Raw genomic sequence first — 21,647 nt, 5'->3', positions numbered from 1 at the left:
ATATTGCAAAATTATATATTTTTATAACTAAATTTAAGATTACTCTAAAGAGAAGGTAGAAAGCAACTTCTGAGAGCTATCTGTCTTGCAAGACGGCTCTTATTTGCTGGACTGTGTCAAGCAGCAAATAGAAGCTGTCCTCTACCCTCAACCGCTCCCAGCAGGCAAGACTTTCTGGACTTCCCTTTCCTTCCACGAGGGGCCTCTACGATTCTTTCCAGAATGGAGATTTTATGATATTGAGGAACTAAAACAGCACTGCCCAGTAATGACTTTTTGCCAGTCCTCTACAAAACTTAGTAAAATGTCAAGTCCAAAAATTAACTCATCGAACATGGTGGCCAGAGCTAAATTGACAAAAGTAAAACAGCTGTGATTCATAGGGGGAAACTACAAAATCCACATTGAAAATGTGACTCTATCAAGGAGAAGGGAAAACTGGGGCAGACTGGGGTGGGCACACCTTGTAGGTGAGGAGAAGGGGTGAAGCTGGTGCAGATGACTGGCTGGTGGCCAACTCCGCAGCATGGCAGTGAATACAAATCTAACCTCACTGGGGCTGCGGCGGTGGAGTCTCAAAGTTATACCCCTGGAGAGAAGATACTGGCAGTTTGATTAAGTGACAGTCTGGAGAGGAGGGGCCAGGGGTCCTCCTGAAGGCCTGTGTCCGACCACTGACACCTCCTTAAGCCCTGCTTAGGGGTTCAGTTCACCATTACAATCCCCTGAGATGTTCCCTGGTGGCTTCAAAGTCCTGGATTGGAATCTCCAAAATCATCACTGTTTTCACAACGCTGTTGATTTCCAGTTCATAACAACCTCACACATTTCAGAGGAAGTGTGCTCCATAGCGTTTTCAGTGGCTAGGCTTTTGGAAGGAGACCAGCAGGTTTTTCTTCTGAGGTGACTCTGGATAGACTTGAACCTCCATCCATTGGGTTATCAGCAGAGCCTGTTCACCCAGGGACCTGATGCCAACATGACTCCACTTTCTACCGAGAGTCCCAAAGAGTCATTTCTAGTGCAGTGAACTCTGAGTTTAAAGAAGTCAGGTCACGAATCCCAAGCATCCGGGGACTCCTGTACCAGTGTGTGTTGGCCTGATGGCCCCGGGCTCCCTTCTGTTTCAGTGTGCAGATGGCCTCGGTGGTAATGGGACGTGCATATGTGAACATGGTTTCCAAGGCTCTCAGTGTCAGTTCTGCTCCAATCCCAACAAATACGGCCCTCGGTGTGACAAAAGTAAGTACCTCTCCAGCGCTTCCTTCCTCTCAGTGCCAGGGTCTTGCTTGCTTAGCAGCAAGCTGATGCTACAAGCCCAGTGACCTGTGATACTCTGCTTGCTTCACACCATTGTCACAGCACTGTTTTGAGAACATTTGTGGTTTGGGTAAATGTTTAGAGGGTACATTCAGTTCCCATTCAATCGTTTATACATGTATTGTTTTTATGACGTTAACTGCCCTCCCCTCAATGTCGCAGCGCTCTGCACCCGTCCTCGCTGGCTTCCGCATTTCTATTTGTTCTTTCCAGCCCCTTCCTGTCCTCTGAAGTTTATTTTGGGGCCCTTTTGGTATTATAGGATTGTTCTGAGGAGTTCGTTCTTCATGAATGCTATTTGTTCAGTGTCTAGGTTTGTCTGTTGTTTGGCTAAAAGGTAATACCCAGGGGTTCAATTGCAGGTTTTGTGGGGTGTTTTAGTGTTTTATTGTGAATTATGTGATAGTTTACATGGGAGAACATTAGCTTTACATTCATCCTATTGTATATTGTTACAATGCCATGTTTACAATCCCCTCCATACATCATCAACCAACCAAATGGTACCCCCCACAAGCCTACCCTCTGGTTGTCAGCACACAGCCCCTCTCCCTCTCTGGGTCTAAAGTCCTCAGCTGCTCCATCTCTCCATGTCATCGTCTATGCCTTCATCTCTGGCATCACTGCCTCTCTAGGTAGGATCCCATACTCCGCTTTTCTCCCTTGATGGTCCCATTGACTGCAAAGTCAATCCCCTCCTTTTGCTACAAAACATCTACCTTTACATTTCCAACCCTAACACTCAGTCCTGGTAGCAATTATTCACTATTCTACCACATTAGTGCTATCCCCATCTCCTTTCATCAGCCCCACCCAGACAGATTGGATACTACTCAGAGGAGATTCTACCTTCTCCGCACCCTCTGGATCTAGGCTTCCTAGGTTCTTGAAAGCCAGTCCCTTGAAAGCTTGTATACCAGTCACTTTTAGCCTCCCCGCCACCAATTTTTGGTAGCCAATGTCCAAGTTTCTCATCCCTGTCTACCCTATGTATTGAGGGGGTGAGAATGATCCTCACTGTAAAGATTTGTTCCCTCTTTTGAGCTACTGCATCCATAGGTGTCAGTCTAGTTCATTAAATTGTATTTGATTACTCTTTTTTTCCTCTTCTTCTTCTAGTTGAGCTCTGATCATCCAGCCATTGAAGCCAGGTCAGGTGGGCAGTTGCAGGTTTTAAGGGTATCTAAGGTCTATAGTTTCAGGGGTTCCACCAATTTCTATCAAACCAGGAAGTCCAATGTTTTTGATGATTTGAATTTTGTTCTACGTTTTTCTTTTACTCTGTCTACAACCTTCTGTCGTGATTCCTATCAGAGTTGTCAGTAGCTGCATGGTGTATTTCTTTTCTTTATTTAAAAAACTATCTTATGGTGTTTGGGGTGAAAGTGACACAGTAGATTAGGTTTCCATTGAACAATTTCTACATGTACTGATCAGTGACATGATTACATTCTTCACAATGTGTGAACTCTCCCACTATTTTAGTTCTGGTGTTTCTGTTTCCAGGCAACAAGTCTTCCTTTCCCTTTCCCTTCTCATCTTCGTTTTAAAAGTCGTTGTTGACCATTTGGCCTCCTGTAGATGGTTTTTTTGAAAAGGAACACAGTAGTCCTGGGCAACATTCTTTATTTTGTGAACCAGCCTGTTATTTAGTTCAAGGTTGACCTCAAGGGCTTATTGTGGTTCAAGGTTTAAAAAGTATCTCAGGGCAGTAGTCTCAGAGGGTCTTCAACCAGTCCAGGGAGTCTGGTTTGGTTTTGTTTTTTCAAGAATTTGAGTTTCTCTTCCACAGTTCTCTCCCATTCTAGCAGTGACTCAGGGGCTATTTCTGCAGCAGAAGTTCTCAAACTGTAGCATGTACCATTCGGCTGGGCTCCACTCACAGAAGTTCTGTCACTAGACCTGGGTGGGAGCCTGAGAATTTGCATTTCTCGCAAGTCCATGGGCAATGCTTCTGCTGCTCCAGGGTCCACACTCTTTGTAAATTGTCCCCACATACCTAAAGAGATTGTGGGTTTGCGATCAAGAAGCCGACTTGCTCCCTACCTTACAAGTTCTCCTCTTCCATCAGCTTCTATTTCCTCATGTGTATAGGAGTCCTGGTATGGCACTGTAGGATAAGCACTGCACCACGAGATCAGTATTGACCACAAGGTCGTCGGTTCAAACTCACCAGCCACTACTTGGAAACCCTATACAGGGTCTCTATCAGTCAGAACTGACTCAATGGTACTTAACAACAACAATAAAGTGGTAATCATGATAGTAACGACTAGAAGACTTAGTATGTGTCATCAATGGCAAGCACTTGTATTAGAACAATATCTAACACATAATATGTATTCCAAACATCTTAGTTATTATTTTTATTATTATTGATATTCTGTTGCTGTTGTTCTAAGTTCAGTGACCTAAATATCAAGAAACTCACAGAATATTTAGAAAGTTCCGCCTGTTCTTCCTCCCTCAGAGCGGCTGCTGGGTTTGAAATGCTGACTTGACAGTTTGGAGTCCAATGCTTATATTACCACACCATGGAATGACAATGTTGTTGTTATTGTTAAGTGCTGTGGAGTTGCACTGTGACCCAGAATAGGGTTTCTGAGAAGTGATAGGTGGGTTTGAGCCTCCAACCTTATGGTTAGTAGTCCAGCGCTTATCCTATAATGCCACAAAATGACAATAGGGATGTGGAAGTAACAATTGAATGATGATCTATGATATTTATATGAGTTGTTGTTGTTGTTATGTGCCATCGAGTTGTTTCCAACTCTTAGCGACCCTTTATAGGGTTTCTGAGGAGCAACTGGTGAGTTTGAACTACCAACATTTTGGTTCAAACCAACTTTGCAGTCGAGTGCTTACCCCACAGGGCCACACCAGGTTAACAGCAATGGATTTTGAATGCCAGGGTTCGAGTCTCTGCTTAGGAATTTGGCAGAAATTGGACATCCTGTTTCACCTTTCTGGGTGTCATTTTCTCATCTAGAAGAGGAGGATTACAAAAGGGCCTACCTCCCAGAGTTGATGACTACTCATGAGATGGCACGTGTTAAATGCTGGCCCAGTGCCGACAACAAAATAATGGCCCTGTGGCCCTGTGGGATAAGCACTGGACTGGCAGGAACAAGATCAGCAGTACAAACCTACCAGCTGCTCTGTGGGAGAAAGATGAGGCTTTCTTCTCCCATAAGGATTCACAGTCTTGGAAATGCTATACAGGGTTGCTATGCATCAGAATTGACACGGTGGCAGTGTGGTTTTGGTTTGGAGTAATCATTGGTTGGCTGTGCTAAAGTGAAGGGCAAACATTGGAGCAACACACTCTGTGTGGTTCAGAGAAATCACTTCTAGTCACTCCAGGATGTTTCCATGAGATAGTGAGACATTTCTAGACTAAACTCTAGCCACGATGTAGTTGGGAATTGAGTTCCTTGGTCTCTTTCATGCCCCCATGTCACCCTCCCCACACACAGGTGCATCTCAATAGCCCTTGGACAAGTTCTTCCCATTCTTAGTGGGACAAGCAGGCTCCCAAGGGCCCTGACAGGCATGGAGAGAAACATCTGAGTCCCTAAGACACGGCAGCCCGAGCCTCCTCACAGGATCTGCTGGGATAGGAGAGGGGGAGGTGAAGGAAGAGGTTCCTATTCTGCATGACATTGTGCCTCTTCCTCCATTACCAGCGTGTCTGTGTGTTCACGGAACATGTGACAACAGGATAGACAGTGACGGGGCCTGCCTCACTGGTACTTGCAGAGACGGGGCCGCTGGAAAGTTCTGCGACAAGCAGACCTCTGCCTGTGGGCCCTATGTGCAGTTCTGTCATATCCACGCTGCCTGTGACTACAGCAATGGAACAGCCAGGTAGGACACCGCCCTTAACAGCCCATGGCTACTCTGCTGCCTGGACATGGACACAAAGTTTACCTCAACTCTTGGTAGACTCAGCCGTGTTCTCTTCAGTGCATGATGTGACTTTGTGGTAAAGAACCTTGCTGTTGTTGTTAAGTGCCATTGAGTCAGTTCCAGCCCATAGCGATGCTATATAGGGTTTCTCAGGAGCAGCTGGTGAGCTTGAACCACCAACCTTGCAGTTCAAATGGCTTATGCAGTCTGGCACATTAACCCACAGCACCACACCAGAACTCCTTGTGGGAAAGAACCTTAGCTGGGTTCAAATTTCAGCATTCCTTACTTTGAAATTTAACAGCTGCGTGACCTCAGACAAGTTACTTAACCTCTCTGGGTCTCACTTTCCTCATCAGTATAATATGGATGAAGTTCCCCATCTTGCAGAGCAATTCTGGAGGTTAGAAAAACTTAATACAAAAATACCCAGCCCCAGAAGTAGCCCATAATGGTTGTCCAGTTATGGAAACTAGGATCATTATCATCATGCATGAGAAGGAAATGAAGATGTGTAGACCAACTTTCCAGCGGCAAACACTAGTGCAGTGGTCATGGTGAGCCCATGTGCTGCAGAGTAAAACTAGTCTCCAAACGGTTTTCAGTGGCTGTAATTTTGTGAAACAAATCACCAGGCCTGCTTTCCGCAGCACCCTGGTGGATCTGAACCACCAATCTCTGTTAATAGCAAAACATAAACCCAAGAACCTTCCCAATGACAACTCCCCTGATAAAGGCATCTTGCAGGATGTTGTTGTTGTTGTTATGTGCCATGGAGCTGGTTCCAACTCACAGAGACCTGGTACAGGGTATCCAAGGCTGTAAATCTTTACGGGAGCAGAAAGCCTCATCTTTCTCCTGTGGAATAGCTGGTAGTTTCGAACTGCTGACTGTGAGATTAGCAGCCCGATTCGTAACCACTACGCTATCAGAACTCCTTGATGTTGCAGGATAGTGGGTCTAAACTCAATGGAACCACTATGTGTTTCCTTAATACTGTCAAAATATGTAGTAGCGTTGGGGGGAGGGATATCAGATAAAATTTTCCTCTCCAGGAATATCTGGCTCAAAGGCCGTCCCAAAAGCCAAACCTATTGTCATCCAGTAAATTCCAATGCATAACAATACTATAGGATGGGGTAGAACTTCCCCCATAGGGTGTCCCTGGCTCTAAATCTCTAGAGAAGCAGCCTGCCTCATCTGCCGCCCCTGGAGTAACTGGTGGGTTCTGATCTTTTGGTTAACAGATGAGCACTTAACTTCTGCATCACTGGGAGAATCATCTCTAAGATCATAACTACTCAAAGTACCCTAGGCAGTGCCCAAAATATCTAAAATGTGGGGCCCTATTCTTAGCCCTGGAGGTACAGTAGGGTAAGCATTGGGTTGCTGACCACAAGGCCAATGGTTCACACCCATTGGAAAAGTGAGGCTGTCTGCTCCCATAAAGGTGGACAGCCTCAGAAACCTTATAGAGCAGTTCTCCTCTGTCCTATAGGGCACTATGAGTTGGCATCCATCTGACAGCAGTGGGTTTAGTTTGGGGTTTACTGTTATTCTAAGGAGGCTTGGGGGTGACGTGGTTAAAACATTTGACAGCTAATTGAGGTCTGAACTCACCAGTCACTCCACAGGAGAAAGATGAGACAGTTTGATCACAGCCTTGGGAACACTCTGGGCAGTTGTATTCGGTCTTATATGGCCATTATGAGACAGAATCAACTAGGCAGCAATGAATGGACTGAGGCTGCTTTTCATACCATTTTTCTTAATTAGTAACCATATAGTCATTTGCTTCCTTATTCCTGGCCTCTCCCCCCAGGAGACTGTAGGTTACGTGAAATTAGGGATCATGTCTTTCCAGCCACCCTCAATTTGTACGGTTGCAGCAATCACTTGCTTTAGAAGGAGCAGCACAAGGCTGATCCCTATGAGGTAGAAGTTAAGGAAATCATGCTACACTGCTCCATAATCCCTGATACCAACCTCTCCGCCTCTCAGTGTTCTCCCCCATATCTCAGGGTCCCTCATCTTGTTGGAACATTTCACAAAACTCACGGACCATCATGGAGATGACTCATGTGGTTGTGTTGGCTGAAATGTCACAAATGTACAGTTCAGTTGTCAGTCTGGAAGAGTCTCCTCACTCACGCAGAATTGGGCTGTTGACTCACAAGGCCAGAGGTCAGAGGGAGGCAAGCTCAGTTAATCAAGCAAAGGGAACAAAGCCCCTCACATCACCAAGATGGCTTAACTTATACCCAGCAGGATGTCAAGTGTGACCGAGCCCCTAGTTAGATTGCCAAGCTTTCACAATCACAGTGAACTCTGTTAACAAACATTCACAACGGAATCATATATTCCTATCAGCTTGCTATTACCTAGCCCCATCAGTTAATAGTTGTTTGGTGGAAGTTACAAAGACTTGGCTAGAAGAGACATTATCCCCTGCACTGCAACAAGGGAAATGCATCTTCCAATGTTATTAGATTCTATGTCGGTACATTAGGCAAAAATCACATATACTCAAAATGACCCTTGTTGTTGTTATTGTTGTTAGGTGCCATTGAGTCAGTGCCAACTTAGAGCCACCCCGTGCACAAAAAACAAAACAATACACTTCTGGTACTTGACCAACCTCACAATCATTGCTATGCTTGAGTCTACTGCTTCTGCCACTGTGCTAATCCATCTCACTGGGGGTCTTCTTTTTCTCAGAGCCTCCACTTTACCAAACATGATGTCCTTCTCCAGAAACTAGTCCCTCCTGATAATATGTCCAAAGTATGAGAGACAAGGTCCTGCCATCTTGGCTTCCAAGGAGCACTCTGGCTATATTTCTTCCAACACAGATCTATTTATTCTTTTGGCAGTCCATGGTACTTTCAATATTCTCCTCCAACACCATAACTCAAAAGCATCAATTCTTCTACGGTCTTCCTTATTCACTGTCTAACTTTCACATGCATATGAGGTTATTGAAAAGACCATGGCTTGAGTCAGGAGCACCTTAGGCCTCAATCTGACATCTTTGCTCTTCAGCACTTTACAGAGGTCTTATGCAGCACATTTGCCTAATACAACACCCTTAAAAACTCTAAAATCATCCACAGTAGACTACAGACATGCATCTATAGAAATGATACAGCCTTAGCTAAGTCAGTATTGGGGTACAACATCCAGGTTCTGTATTTGGTTCCTATGGGAGTCCTGATAAAAGAAAATTAATTTTATTTTTAACAGAATTTGCAATCATTATATGAGAGTGTGATGGGTTCCCCCAGCACCTATCCCAGGAAACTCGATAAATATTTGTTGAACAAACAAATGAATGGCCCCTGCATTTAATAGTGATAGTTTCACAATGGAATAATCTGAGAGGAAATGATGTCACAATGGAATAATCTGAGAGGAAATGATGTCCGCTCTCAGAATAAGGCACCTGAGAGCCTTCTATCTGGAAAAAAAGGAAAACTTTTTTCCAGTTAAGGACCAGGGGAAGGCTTTCACCTGGCTGCCCCTGTTATAGACTCTAAGTGCTGCCTCACAGAAGAGTGAGTAGAACTGCTGTCTGCTGAACCAGAAGACATCCAGCCCAGTAAGAGCAGAGAAGCTGCCATCACTGAATCTTAATGATGAGCCACTTGCCCTGCAAAGTGCTCCACACACAGTAACTCATTTCATCTTCCCCTCAACTGCATGAGCAAGGTGGAGTTACTAGACCCATTTTCCAGATTAGGAAACAAAGCCTCCCAGAGATTAATGGATGGTCAAGTGGCAAGACCTGGACTCCCAGCCAGGTCCCTGACTACAGACCCCAGAAGTGTCCCAACCTCCATCATACACTGTCAAGCCACCTGGCCGTGAACCAGTTCACCCCTGTCTGACTGACGCATTTAGGGGCGATTGCTGCTTCTATTTCTATGGTTGATTTTGAACCCTTGTCTTCGCAGCTGTGTTTGCAAAGCAGGATACAAAGGGGACGGAATCCTCTGTACAGAAATGGATCCCTGTGCAGGATTAACCCCAGGAGGCTGCAGCCACAATGTAAGTGTTGGTCTTTATTTCCAAATTACCTGTTTGGCAAAGATCCTGAGGGAGGCTGCATCTGCTCCCTTCTCAGAGGCTTACAGCACTTGCCTTTGATGCTGAGGAGAACTTCCTTTAAAGATGGCAGTGGGGCGCCTTCCGTGGGCCTCTTCTTGCTGATACCTGCAGGGGGCGCCCCAGCTCCAAATGTGCAGATGGCTTTGGGTTCTTAAAAACATAGCCTGAAAATCGAATATCAAGATAATAGTAATAAACTGTTGACTAAAAGCTTAAAAAGCTTACAAGGGACTTTAATGTACATGATTTCATTTGCTCTTTCCACTGGGCCAAGGAAAAATATAATTGCTATTCCCATTTTACTGAAACTGAGATTTAGGAAGGTTAAGTGACTTGCTCTAAGCCCTATTATGGGATGTAGCCAGAACCCACCATCGCCTTCATGAATGCCTTTCAAATATTATAACACCACCTCCTTGGCTCTGTTGATAATGGTTGTTGTTTGTTGCCATTGAGTCGGTATGGACTCATAGCGATCCTATGTACAACAGAACAAAACACTGCCCGGTCCTGGGTCAACCTCACAATTGTTGCCATGCTTGAGCCCATTGATAGTGCCACTTTGCCAATCCATCTCACTGGGGGTCTTCCTTCTTTTTCTCTACCCTCTACCTTACCAAACATGATATCCTTCTCCAGCGACTAGTCCCTCCTGACAATATGTCCAAAGCATGAGAGACGAAGTTTGGTCATCTTGGCCTCTAAGGAGCACTCTGGCTGCACTTCTTCTAATACAGATCTGTTTGTTCTTTTGGCAGTCCATGGCACTTTCAAAGTTTGCCTCCAACACTATAATTCAAAAGCATCTATTCTTCTATGATCTTCTTAATTCACTGTCCAGCTTTCCCATGCATATGAGGTGGTGCTGGTTGACACTAAATCAGTTTAATCTCATGACAATCCTCATATGCAGGGTTGACTGTGCTCCAGAAGATTTTCCATTTCAGAAGCAAATCTACAGGTCTTATTTCCAAGCCATCTCTGGGTGGGTTTGAACTACCAGCCTTTCCGTTCATAATCCAGCACTTAACCATTTTTATGACCTTCATTCTTTACCTATAGTTTAATAACTAGTCTCCCTGCTTCCCCTCTTGCCTCCCTACAGTACATTGTCCACAGAATAGCCAGAATGGCTCAAAGTGAATCAGATCATGTTTTGCCAATGCTGTAAGGAATGCTGGAGGTGATGTAGGATAAGAAGTGGACTGCCTACCGTAAGATTGGCAGGTCAAATCCAGTTCAAACTTTCTGTGGGAGAAAGATGAAGCTTTCTGTTTCCATGAAGATTTACATTGGAAATCCTATATAGGATCCTATGTGTCTGAATTGACTCAATGGCAGTAGGCGTAGATGTTTTATTTGTTTTTGTTGTTGTTATTTGTGGGGGGGGGTGTTGTTGTTTTCTTTAGTTTTGTTCTTGTAAGCCCCTTCAGTAACTTCCCCTGGCTCTAAGGATAGAATCTAGACTCTAATACCTTAACCTAGCCCACCAGGAGTCCTGGTGTGGTGATGCTATAGGATAAAGCACTGGCTACAAGGTTGGTGGTTCAAACCTACCAGCTGTCCTCAGACACCCTACATAGGGTCACTATGAGTCAGAACCAACTAGATGGCACTAAACAACAATAGCAACAGCCCACCATGCTCCCCTCAGGTTAGCTTACCTCAGACAGCCTTTTATCACAATTTGTCTCTCCTCCCCTTGTCCTTCAGCCCCCAGTGTGGTCATCTTGAGAGCATGGTTAGGAACTTGGGCCCTGACATTATACTCATATGTTGTTTTTAAGTGCCATCGCGTCAGTTCTGACCCATAGTGACCCTGTATAGGATTTCCAAGGAGCAGCTGGTGAGCTTGAACCACTGACCTTGCAATTCAAATGGCTTTGCAGTCTGGTGCATTAACCCACAGCACCATACCAGAACTCCATTTATACGCATATATAGCCAGAGTGCTCGTTGGAGGCCAGGATGGCCAAACTTTGTCTCTCATACTTCAGACATATTGTTAGGAGGGACCAGTTGCTGGAGAAGGATATTATGTTTGGTAAGGTGGAGGGTCAGAGAAAAAGAAGACCCCAGCAAGTTGGATTGGCAAAGTGGCGCAGTTTCAATGGGCTCAAGCAAGGCAACAATTGTGAGGTTGGCCCATGATCAGGCAGTGTTTCATTCTGCTGTGCATAAGGTCGCAATGAGTCGGTATTGACTCGATGGCACCTAACAACAACAACAGACCTGGTTTTCTGCTTCTCTGTAGCTTTGTGACCTCAGGCAAGTTCCTTAACTACTCTGAGTCTTAGTGTCCTTAGCTATAAAATAGATTGTTTACTCCTGTAACACATCAACAACCACTCCCGGCTCTGTAAATGACATGATGGTATTAGTAATATCAGTCACTAGCTGGTCAACTCCCAATAGTTTTGCTCTTTCAAATCATCGAAAGTTTTCCCTTTACTTCAAAGCAAAGATGTATCCCAGTCATTTCCACTGGCTCTATGGAAATCAGAGTTTCTAGAATGCACGTCTGCAGTCCTGGTGTGGCGCTGTAGGATCAGCACTAGACCTTAAGGTCGGTTTGAGCTTCAAGGTCAGCAGTTCAAACCCACCAACCACTCCTCAGAAACCCTATACAGGGTCACTGTGAATCAGAACTGACTCAACAGCACTAAACAATAAGACTGCACCTCTAGAAATCCTTTTTCCTTGTGGAGTCATATGGCAGGACTAAGGTGTCACAGGCTTGCTGTCTTATTCCCCCACAGGCAGAATGCATCAAAACTGGCCCGGGGACCCACACCTGTGTGTGCCAGCCGGGATGGACGGGGAATGGGAGAGACTGCTCAGAGATCAACAACTGCCTGCTGCCCAGCGCTGGGGGCTGTCACAGCAATGCTACCTGTTTGTACATAGGCCCTGGGCAGGTAAGTATGCTGTGGTCAAAGGCAAGGAGGAAGCCAGTTTGTTGCAGTGACTTTCCCCCAACTAGACACAGAGCATTTGGGCTAGAACTTATTGCCGTTTGTCTGTTTAATCATTTATAGTAAAAAGAATAGTTTGTTAATTGTCACAACAAACCTATGGTGGTGGTAGTGGTGGTAAGTGCCATGGAATCAGTTCTAACCCATAGCACCCTGAAAAGGGTTTCTAGGAAGCAGCTGGTGGGTTTGGACCATCAGTCTTGCAGTTGGCAGTACTGTGGTTATTCTATGTTGCTAAGTTCCATTGAGTCAGGATCCAAGGAGCAGCTGGTGAGTTAGAACTGCAGGCCTTAATGGCCCACACCGAAATTGCAGTTTACTGCATTTACCGGCAACGCCACACCAAAAGTCTGTGGTTATTCTATAGTACCACCTTATGAAAAGGGAGATCCCTAAGTGATACAAATGGCTTTAGCTTGACAATTAACCTAAAGGTTGGTAGTTCCAAGGCACCCAGCAATGTGGCAGTAGAAAGGTCTGGAGATATGATTTTGTGAAAGAATCTTGGTGACACAGGTTCAAACTCACCGTTCACTCTGTAGGAGGAAGATGAGGCAGTGTGTTTCTATAAAGATTTATAGCATTAGAAACTCTATTGGGCAATTCTACCCTGACCTAGAGGGTGGCTATGAGTTGGAGCCAACTAAAAAGGCAAAAACAACAGAAAAAAACTCTATAGAGCAGTTCTACTCATGGGGTTACCATGAGTTCACAAATTGGAATGGAGTCAGCAGCGATTTGGATTTAAAAAGAAGAGGAAACAGAGGCATAGAGAGGTTAAGTAATCAGCCCAGGTCATACAGATAAATCATAAGACAAGAATTTTGTGCAGAGTGGCTGACAACAGAGTCTGAGTCTAGGGATGCATGCTTAATCACCAATCTGGACCACACCCATGTTTCTGTAGCGATCTGTCCTTCACCAGTCACTTGGATGAGCATTCACTCCACTTAACGGAGACTGGGCAGAAAAAAGCTGTTGTTGTTAGGTGCTATTGAGTGGATTCCAACTCATAGTGACCTTATGCACAAATGAATAAAGCCATGCCCAGTCCTGCACCATCCTCACAATCATTGTCATGCTTGAGGCCATTGTTGCTGCCACCGTGCCAGTCCGTCTCATTGAGGATCTTCCTCTTTGGGGCTCACCTTCAACTTTACCTAGCATGATGTCTTATTCCAGGTACTGATCCCTCCTGATAATATGTCCAACATATGAAAGACAAAGTCTTGAGTATCCTGGCTTCTAAGGAACATTCAAGCTGTGCTTCTTCCAACACAGACTTGTTTGTTCTTCTGGTAAAACCATAGTCTTCTCCAAAACCATAACTCGGTTGTATCAATTCCTTTACAGACTTCCTTATTCATTTTCCTACTTTCATATGCATATGAGACAATTGAAAATACCGAGGCTTAGGGTAGATGCACTTTAGTCCTCAAACTGACATCTTTGCTCTTAAACAGTTGAAAACGGTATTTTGCAACAGATTTGCCTAATGCAAAACATCATTTGATTTCTTGACTGCTGCTTCAAAGAGTGTTGATGGCAGATACTAGCAAAATGAAGTCTTTGACAACTTCAATATCTTCTCCATTTATCATGATGTTATTTATTAGTCCACTAGAGAGGACTTTTGTTTTCTTTACATTGAGGTGCAATCCATACTGAAGGTCATGATCTTTGGTCTTCATCAGTATTTTAAGTCCTCTTCACTTTTAGCAAGCAAGATTATATCATCTACAAGTTGCAGGTTGTCAATGAGTCTTCTTCCAGTCCTGATGTCACTTTTTTTTTTTTTTTTTCCATATAATCCAGGTTCTTGGATGATCTACTCAGCATACAGACTGAATAATATGGTGAAAGAGTACAACCATGGCACACACATTTTCTGATTTTTAACCATTCAGTGTCCCCTTATTTTGTTTAAACTACTGCCTCTTGGTCTGTGTACAGGTTCTGTATGAACTCAATGAAATGTTCTGGAATACGTATTCTTCACAATGTTATCCATACCTTGTCATGATCCACATGCATAGTTCATAAAGCACAAGTAGAATCTGTCTGGTATTCTCTGCTTTCTGCCAAGATCTACTTGATGTCAACAATGATATCCCTAATACAATATTCTTCTCTGAATCTGGCTTTAATATCTGGCAGTTGCCTGTCAATGTACTGTTGGAAGCCAATTTTTATTATCTTTAGCAAAATTTTACTTTCATGTCATATGAATGACATTGTTTGATGATTTCCACATTCCCCGAATCACATCTCTTTGGAATGGGCATAAATATGGATCTCTTTCAATTTGTTGGTCTTCCAAATTTCTTAAAATATCTGAGTGAGTGCTTCCCATGCTGCATCAGCATGTTGAAAGATTTCAGTTTGTATTCCATCAATTCCTGGAGCCTTGTTCTTTACCAATGCCTTCAATGTACCATGGGCTTCTTCCTTCAGTACCATTGACTTTTGATAATATTCTATATCTTGAAATGGTTGCACATAGTATAGTGACTGATTGTATTTCTTCTATCTTCTTTTGACGCTTTTGGCAACATTCAATATTTTATGCATAAAATTCTTCAGTATTGCAAGGCGAGGCATGAATATTTTCTTCAGTTCTTTCAGCTTGAGGAAATGCAGAGCTTATTCTTCCCTTTTAGTTTTCTAACTCCAGGTCTTTGTACATTTCATTATAATAATGAACTTTATTTTCTTGAACTGCCCTGAGATTTTCTGTTCAGCTCTTTAACTTCCTCATTTCTTCTATTTGCTTTAGCATCTCAATGCTGGAGAGCAAGTTTCAGTGTCTTCTTAATGACCCTTTGCTTTCTTGCTGTAGGGTGTTCTTGATGTCATCCACAACTCTTCTGGTCTTTGATCATTAATGTATAATGCATCAACTATGATCATTAGTGTATAATGCTAATTTCAGGTGGGATCTATTCAGAGATCAAAAACCACAGCCTACGATATGAGTTGCACCACAATATAAAGAAAACAGAAATCTTCACCACTGGACCAATAAAAAAAAAAAAATCAAGATAAATGGAGAAAAGGTTGAATTTCTAAAAGACTTCATTTTGGTTGGATCAACCATCAGCACTCATGGAAGCAGCAGTCAAGAAATCAAATGACGTATTGCATTAGGCAAATCTGCTACACAAAATCTCTTTAAAGTGTTGAAGAGCAAAGATATCAGCTTGAGGACTAAGGTCATAGAATTTTCAATAGACTCATATAAAAGTTAGACAGTGAGTAAGGAAGTCCATAAAAGAATTGACGCATTTGAGTTATGATGTTGAGGAGAATATTGAAAGTACCATGGACTGCCAAAAGAACAAACAGATCTATGTGGGCAGAAGTACAGCCAGAATGTTCCTTAGAAGCCAGGGTAGTAAGATTTGATCTGTAATACTTCAGACATATTATCAGGAGAGACCAGCCTCTAGAGAAGGACATCATGCTTGGTAAAGTACAGGGTCAATGAAAACAGAAGAAGCCACCCAACAAGATGGTGAAACACTGGAAGCAACAGTGGTCTCAAGAGTAGCAACAATTGTGAGATCGGTGCAGGACCAAGCATCAGCGGTCCCTACTTGATGACGACTAACAACAACATATTCAATGTCAGATGTTAGCTCTAGTGGACTTGTTTTAATATTCTTCAACTTCAGCCTGAACTTACATATGAACAATGGGTGGTCTGTTCCACAGTCTGCCTCTGTCCTTGTTTTGGCTGATGATATGAGCTTTTCCACTTTCTCTTCCCACATATGTAGTCAGTTTGATTTCTGTGTATGCCATCTGGGAGGTACATGCATACAGTCATCGTTTATAGTGTTTATAAAAAATATTTGCAATGAGTAATTCATTGATCTTGCAAAACTCTATCATGTAATCTCCAGCATCATTTTCTATCACCAAGGTCATGTTTTCCAACTACTGATCCTTCCTCTTTGTTTCCAACCTTTGCCTCCCAATCACCAGTTATTATTACTACATCTTGATTACATAGTTGATCAATTTCAGACTGGAGAAGTTGGTTGTTGGTGGTGCCATCGAGTCGGTATTGACTCATAGCAACCCTAGCACAACGGTATGAAACACTGCCCAGTCCTGTGCCAACCTCACAGTCATTACTACACTTGCCTCCAGTGCTGCTACCACCGTGCCGATCCAGCTCCCTGGGGGTCTTCCTCTTCTTCTCTGACCTTCCACTCTACCAAACATGATATCCTGCTCCAGGAACTGATAATATGCCCAAAGTACGGGAGACAAAGTCTCACCATCCTGGCCTCCAAGGAGCACTCTGGCTGTACATCTTCCAACACAGATCTGTTGGTTCTTTTGGCCGCACAGTAACATGCAAACCGCCACAGTATAACAAACTTACAGACAACTGGGTTCTTACTGGTTCCCTAATTATTATGCAATCAAAAAGAATGTAGGTCTACATTCTACCAGTTGAAGAGGTTATTCCTGTGTAATTTTGTTTTGAATTTTAAAATAAGTCCTGATAGTGGAAGAAATTTAGAAAACAAAAGGGCAGGGGGAAATGTAAATCAATCACAGTGCCCCCACAATCATTTCTATGCTGGTATCTTTTTTTCTTCTTTTTTTTAATTTTTTTTATTTATAGGTATTTTGTTTTGTTTTGTTTTTATAATTTGGTGAAATACATATAAGAAATAAGTCCTGGTGTAGCACTGTGGACCAATGTGATGGACTGAAAGTCAGTTTGAACTGCTGGGTTGGCAGTTCAACCAGCCACTCCTTGGAAACCCTATTCAGGGCTGTTATGAGTTGGAACCAACTCGACAGCACTTAATAACAACAACATATATAAGAATACTTTTGCCATTTCTGCCATTTTTACGTTTACAATTCAGTGACACCAATTATGTTCACCACTAGGGTTGTTCTGAGTCAGAGATGATTTGATGGCAGTAGATTTTAGGTTATATTGTACAACCATCACCACTATCTATTTCTAAAAGTTTTTAATAACCCTTATCAAGAACCTTTCATCATTCCTTAAGCAATATCTCCTCATGTCCTCCTTCCTCCTGCCCTGGTTGCTGTTAGTGTTAAGTGCCATTGAGTCAGTTCCGACTCATAGCAACCCTATAAAGGGTTTCTGACGAATGACTGGTGGATTTGAAACTCCTGTCTTTCAGTTAGAAATCCAGTGCATATCCTACAGTGCCACACCAGTTAGCCACTAGTAAACTTTGGTCACTATGCACTTGCCTATTCTAGATATTTTATATAGGTGGAATCAAACAATGTGTCCTTTTGCAATTGAGTTATTTCTTTCAATGTAATGCTTTCAAGAGTCTTGTTATGGATATGATGCAGGATACTGCACTGGACCACATGGTCAGCTTGAACCTCAAGATCAGCCTCAAACCCACCAGCTGCTCCTCAGAAACACTAGAGAGGGTTGCTATGCATCAGAACTGACTCGACGGCACTTAACAATGTTTTCAAAGTTCATTCATGCAGTAGCGTGTGCATAGGTTATTTTTCTTTACATTATTGTCATCAATAATTCAGTTTTGTTGGTTTCCACTTTGTATTTGGGCTCCTGGTGTAGCACTGTAGGATCAGCACTGCACTTTGAACCACAAGGGTAGTAGTTCAAACCCATCAGCTTCTCCTCAGAAACCCTATAAAGGGTCACTATGAGTTGGAACCGACTCAATGGCACGTACTAACTTTGTACTTGATGTACACATTTCCCCTGTCTTATTACACAATCTGTCATCGTCATCATCATTCCTAGTACCTGCATGATCAGGGCCACAGCACAAAGTGCCCAGGCAAGGAGGCAAATGGAGACTGATGTCCAGTTGGGGCCCTGCTCACCAGGCACACACACACACACTGATGCAAAGCTAAAACCACCCATTGGAAGAGACACTGTTCTGTTGCATGAAGGTGCTGTCCACTTTCCAAGCCACATGTCCGTGGCCTGTTTGTGCAGGGGTTATGCCCTACTCAAATTCATCCAACCATAAAACCAAGCTTGTGGGTGTCCAGTCTACTGTGACTCGTAGACACTCCATGTGTGTCAAAGTACCCTGTGCCAACCATTTGCACCACCAGGGACGCCCATCTAACCATAGTTGATGACTTTTCTGAATGGCACAAGGTGCCCTGTGCATGGAGATGGGTCAGATTTTAGGGTCTGTGTTCTGTCTCAGATGATCCCTATATAGGACCTTCTAGTATAATGAAAGGAGTCCTGGTGTGGCACTGTGGGCTAATGCGTCAGACTGCAAAATCATTTGACTGCAAAGTTCAAACTCACGAGCTGCTCCTTGGAAACCCTATAGAGGGTTGCTATGGGTTGGAACTGATTCAGCAGCACTTAACAGCAACAATATTATGAAATGAGCCCTAGTGGCACAGTGGTTAAGTGCTCAGCTGCTAACCAGAAGAGAGGCAGTTCGGACCCACCCAGTAGACCTGGAGGTGTACTTCTATAGGATTGTTGTTGTTGTTGTTAAGTGCCGTCGAGTTGATTCCAACTCATAGCGACCCTGATTTCCGAGGAGCGGCTGATGAGCTTGAACCTCCAACCTTGTAGATCAAGCTGACCTTGCAGTCCAGAGCATTAACCCACAGCACCACACCAGAACTCCATGAGGATTACAGCTGAGAAAGCCCATATGGGGCCGTTCTCCTCTGACATGTAGGGTCATTATGTGTTGGAATTGATGCAGTGATACACACAACAACAGGATAGTCATTTCAGAAGCAAAGTACCAAGGAAGTGCAGGATTAGAAGATGTGCTATGGAATATGTGACCAACAACAGGCATTAACACTGTTCTCGGGGTGGGCAGAACAGCTGTACGGCTGCCATGCATACATGTTTCAATGCTATTGAGAGCAAGATGTAGAAAGCACTGGTTTTCAAAGGTCCCCTGTTGTTCTCTTCTTGGAATTATAGAATGAGTGTGAGTGCAAGAAAGGATTCCGAGGCAACGGAGTTGACTGTGAGCCAATGACTTCTTGCTTAGAACTAACTGGGAAATGTCACCCTCTGGTGAGTTACTGGATTTGTTTTTTTCCCTTTATTGAAAAAAAAAATTGTTTGAGAACTAAAGACAGTTTATTTCTTTTCTGGGCATAGTAATGAGCCAAAATCTTTCCTATTCCCTAAAGGAAGTCCCTAAGTAGACTATGTGTGTTCACTGTCATTTTCACCCTATTCTAAAACTTAGAGAAGCAACATCATGATTTCCAGGTAAAATAAACAATGCCCTGTTCAATTTTAATTTCAGAACAAGTTAGACCCTAAATATTGCATGCTGTTGGTTGGTTGGTTATGTGCTGTGAAGTCGGTTCCAACTCACAGCGACCCTGTACAGGGTTTCTGAAGCTGTAAATCTTTACAGGAGCAGAAAGCCTCATCTTTCTCTGGCGAACAGCTGATAGTTTCGAACTGCTGACCTTGCGATTCACAGCCCAATTCGTAACCACTACGCTACCAGAGCTCCTTGCAAGACACATACTGTATTCAAAATTACTCATCATTTGTCTTAAATTCACATTTAACTAGATGTTCTGTAGTTTCATTTGTGAACATCTGGCAGGGGATAAGAAGAATCTAATGTGATCTAAATCAGTGTTCCCTAAATGTGTAGACTAGTGCATAGCATGGCGACACTGGAAGGCCTGTGGGTTAAAAGGTACACTTCTCATCTTAGATGGGATCTGTTGTCTCCTGAATGTAGTGCATAGCTAAGTCTTGAGCAGGAAAGCAACCCGTTCTTCTATCTTCCGTTTATCAGGCCTCTTGCCAGCCTACTTCCTCGGGCGGCAGTGTCTGGAGCTGTGTTTGTGGAGAAGGCTATGAGGGAGATGGTCTTCTGTGTTATGGGAATGCAGACGTGGTAAGTCATCCAAGACAAACTGAGGGGAGAATGGCTGACTTAGTGTCCTAGCGTCACTGTAACCAAATTCCACAAGTGGGTGACTTTCAAGAACAGAAATATATTTTCTAACAATTTAGGAGACTAACTGGTGTGGGATAAAGCACAGGACCGCAAGGTCAGTTTGAACCACAAAGTCAGTGGTTCAAATTCACCAGCCACTCCTGGGAAACCCTATACAGAGTCACTATGAGTCAGAACTGACTCGAAGGAACTTAACAACCACAGCAACAACTAGAGAAGTCTGAACTCAGAGCATTAGCTTCAGGGGAAGACGCACTCTCTCTCCCTACTTCCCTCCCTCCACCCCCTGTCAGTTCTGAGGGAAGATCCTTGTCTCTTTCAGCTTCCTCAGCACCAACATTTATCACTCCCTTGGCCATCGATCCTCACTTGGCACCTATCTGCCCTTGGCTGTGCTTCCTTTTGTGTCTAAACTGCTCTCCTTATATCTCAGAAGTGATATGATTTAGGGCACAATCAACACTGATATGACCCCATTAACATAACAAAGAAAACCTTATTCCCAAATGGGACTCATACAAGTAAAGGAGTGAGCGTTCAACACATATGACTCATTGGGGTTCAACACATATGACCCTGTATAGGGTTTCCAAGGAGCAGCTGGTGGATTTGAACCTCCACCTTGTGGTTCAAATCAACCTTACAGTCCAGTGCTTATCCTACAATGCCACACCAGGACTCCTTTGGGGGGTAACACAATTCAATCCATGGCATTTAACCAAGATGGCTTGAGAATGTTCTCTGAATCATTTTCTCTGGGAGATTCTATAGGAAGCCTCTCGAAGGTGACATGCGTGTTCTGCGCCTCACAAATTCTTGCAGGCTGGCAGGGGATTGCTGGCTGTTGCTGAGTGCCTACTATGTGCCAAGCAGTTCATTTAGTTTTAATTGTCCATTCTTGCCATTCTACTTCTTTCTATTCCCAAGTTTTCCTAATGCTCCGCTGAACTCTCTAGGTGCTCCTGTTTGGGTTGTAAGCCTCCTATGGAAACCGAGAACACCCTGAGCTTATCCCTACCTGGTGTGTGTAGATGTGGGTGTGGGTGTGTGAAAGCTTTCTATGTACCAAGCATCTTATATAAGCCCTTTGAATACATTTAAACCTCACAACACCCTCTGAGGTTGGTGTTATTATCATGCCCACTTTGTAGATATAGAAACTGAGGGGTTACACAAACTTGCTGAAGGTCTTTCAGCATCAGAGTGAGGAATCCAACATGTAGCCCACTTAGTGCAAAGCCCAAACCCTCCAGCACCAGTGTATTCTATCGGTACAGGACGTGTGATAGCAAATCACCATTGCTTGTACTTTTCTGTCTCCCCCACCACTGGACTGCAAGTTCCTTCAGACCAGATCTTTGAATTGCTT

General features: G+C 43.6%; 1 protein-coding gene across 1 annotated transcript in view; it reads left to right on the top strand.

The window, feature by feature from the left end:
- STAB2 (stabilin 2) overlaps positions 1-21,647 on the top strand; it is a 241,210-nt gene that overhangs the window by 87,711 nt on the left and 131,852 nt on the right. The window contains 6 exon segments of the mRNA XM_006871122.1: positions 1,131-1,242; positions 5,007-5,187; positions 9,183-9,276; positions 12,096-12,254; positions 19,270-19,365; positions 20,114-20,215. Of these exon segments, the coding sequence (XP_006871184.1) occupies positions 1,131-1,242; positions 5,007-5,187; positions 9,183-9,276; positions 12,096-12,254; positions 19,270-19,365; positions 20,114-20,215 (744 nt within the window).

Source organism: Chrysochloris asiatica, unplaced genomic scaffold, assembly GCF_000296735.1.
Source record: "Chrysochloris asiatica unplaced genomic scaffold, ChrAsi1.0 scaffold00160, whole genome shotgun sequence".
NCBI classification, from domain to species: Eukaryota; Metazoa; Chordata; class Mammalia; order Afrosoricida; family Chrysochloridae; genus Chrysochloris; species Chrysochloris asiatica.
The sequence above is the reverse complement of the archived record's forward strand: the minus strand, read 5'-3'. Positions and strand labels throughout refer to the sequence as shown.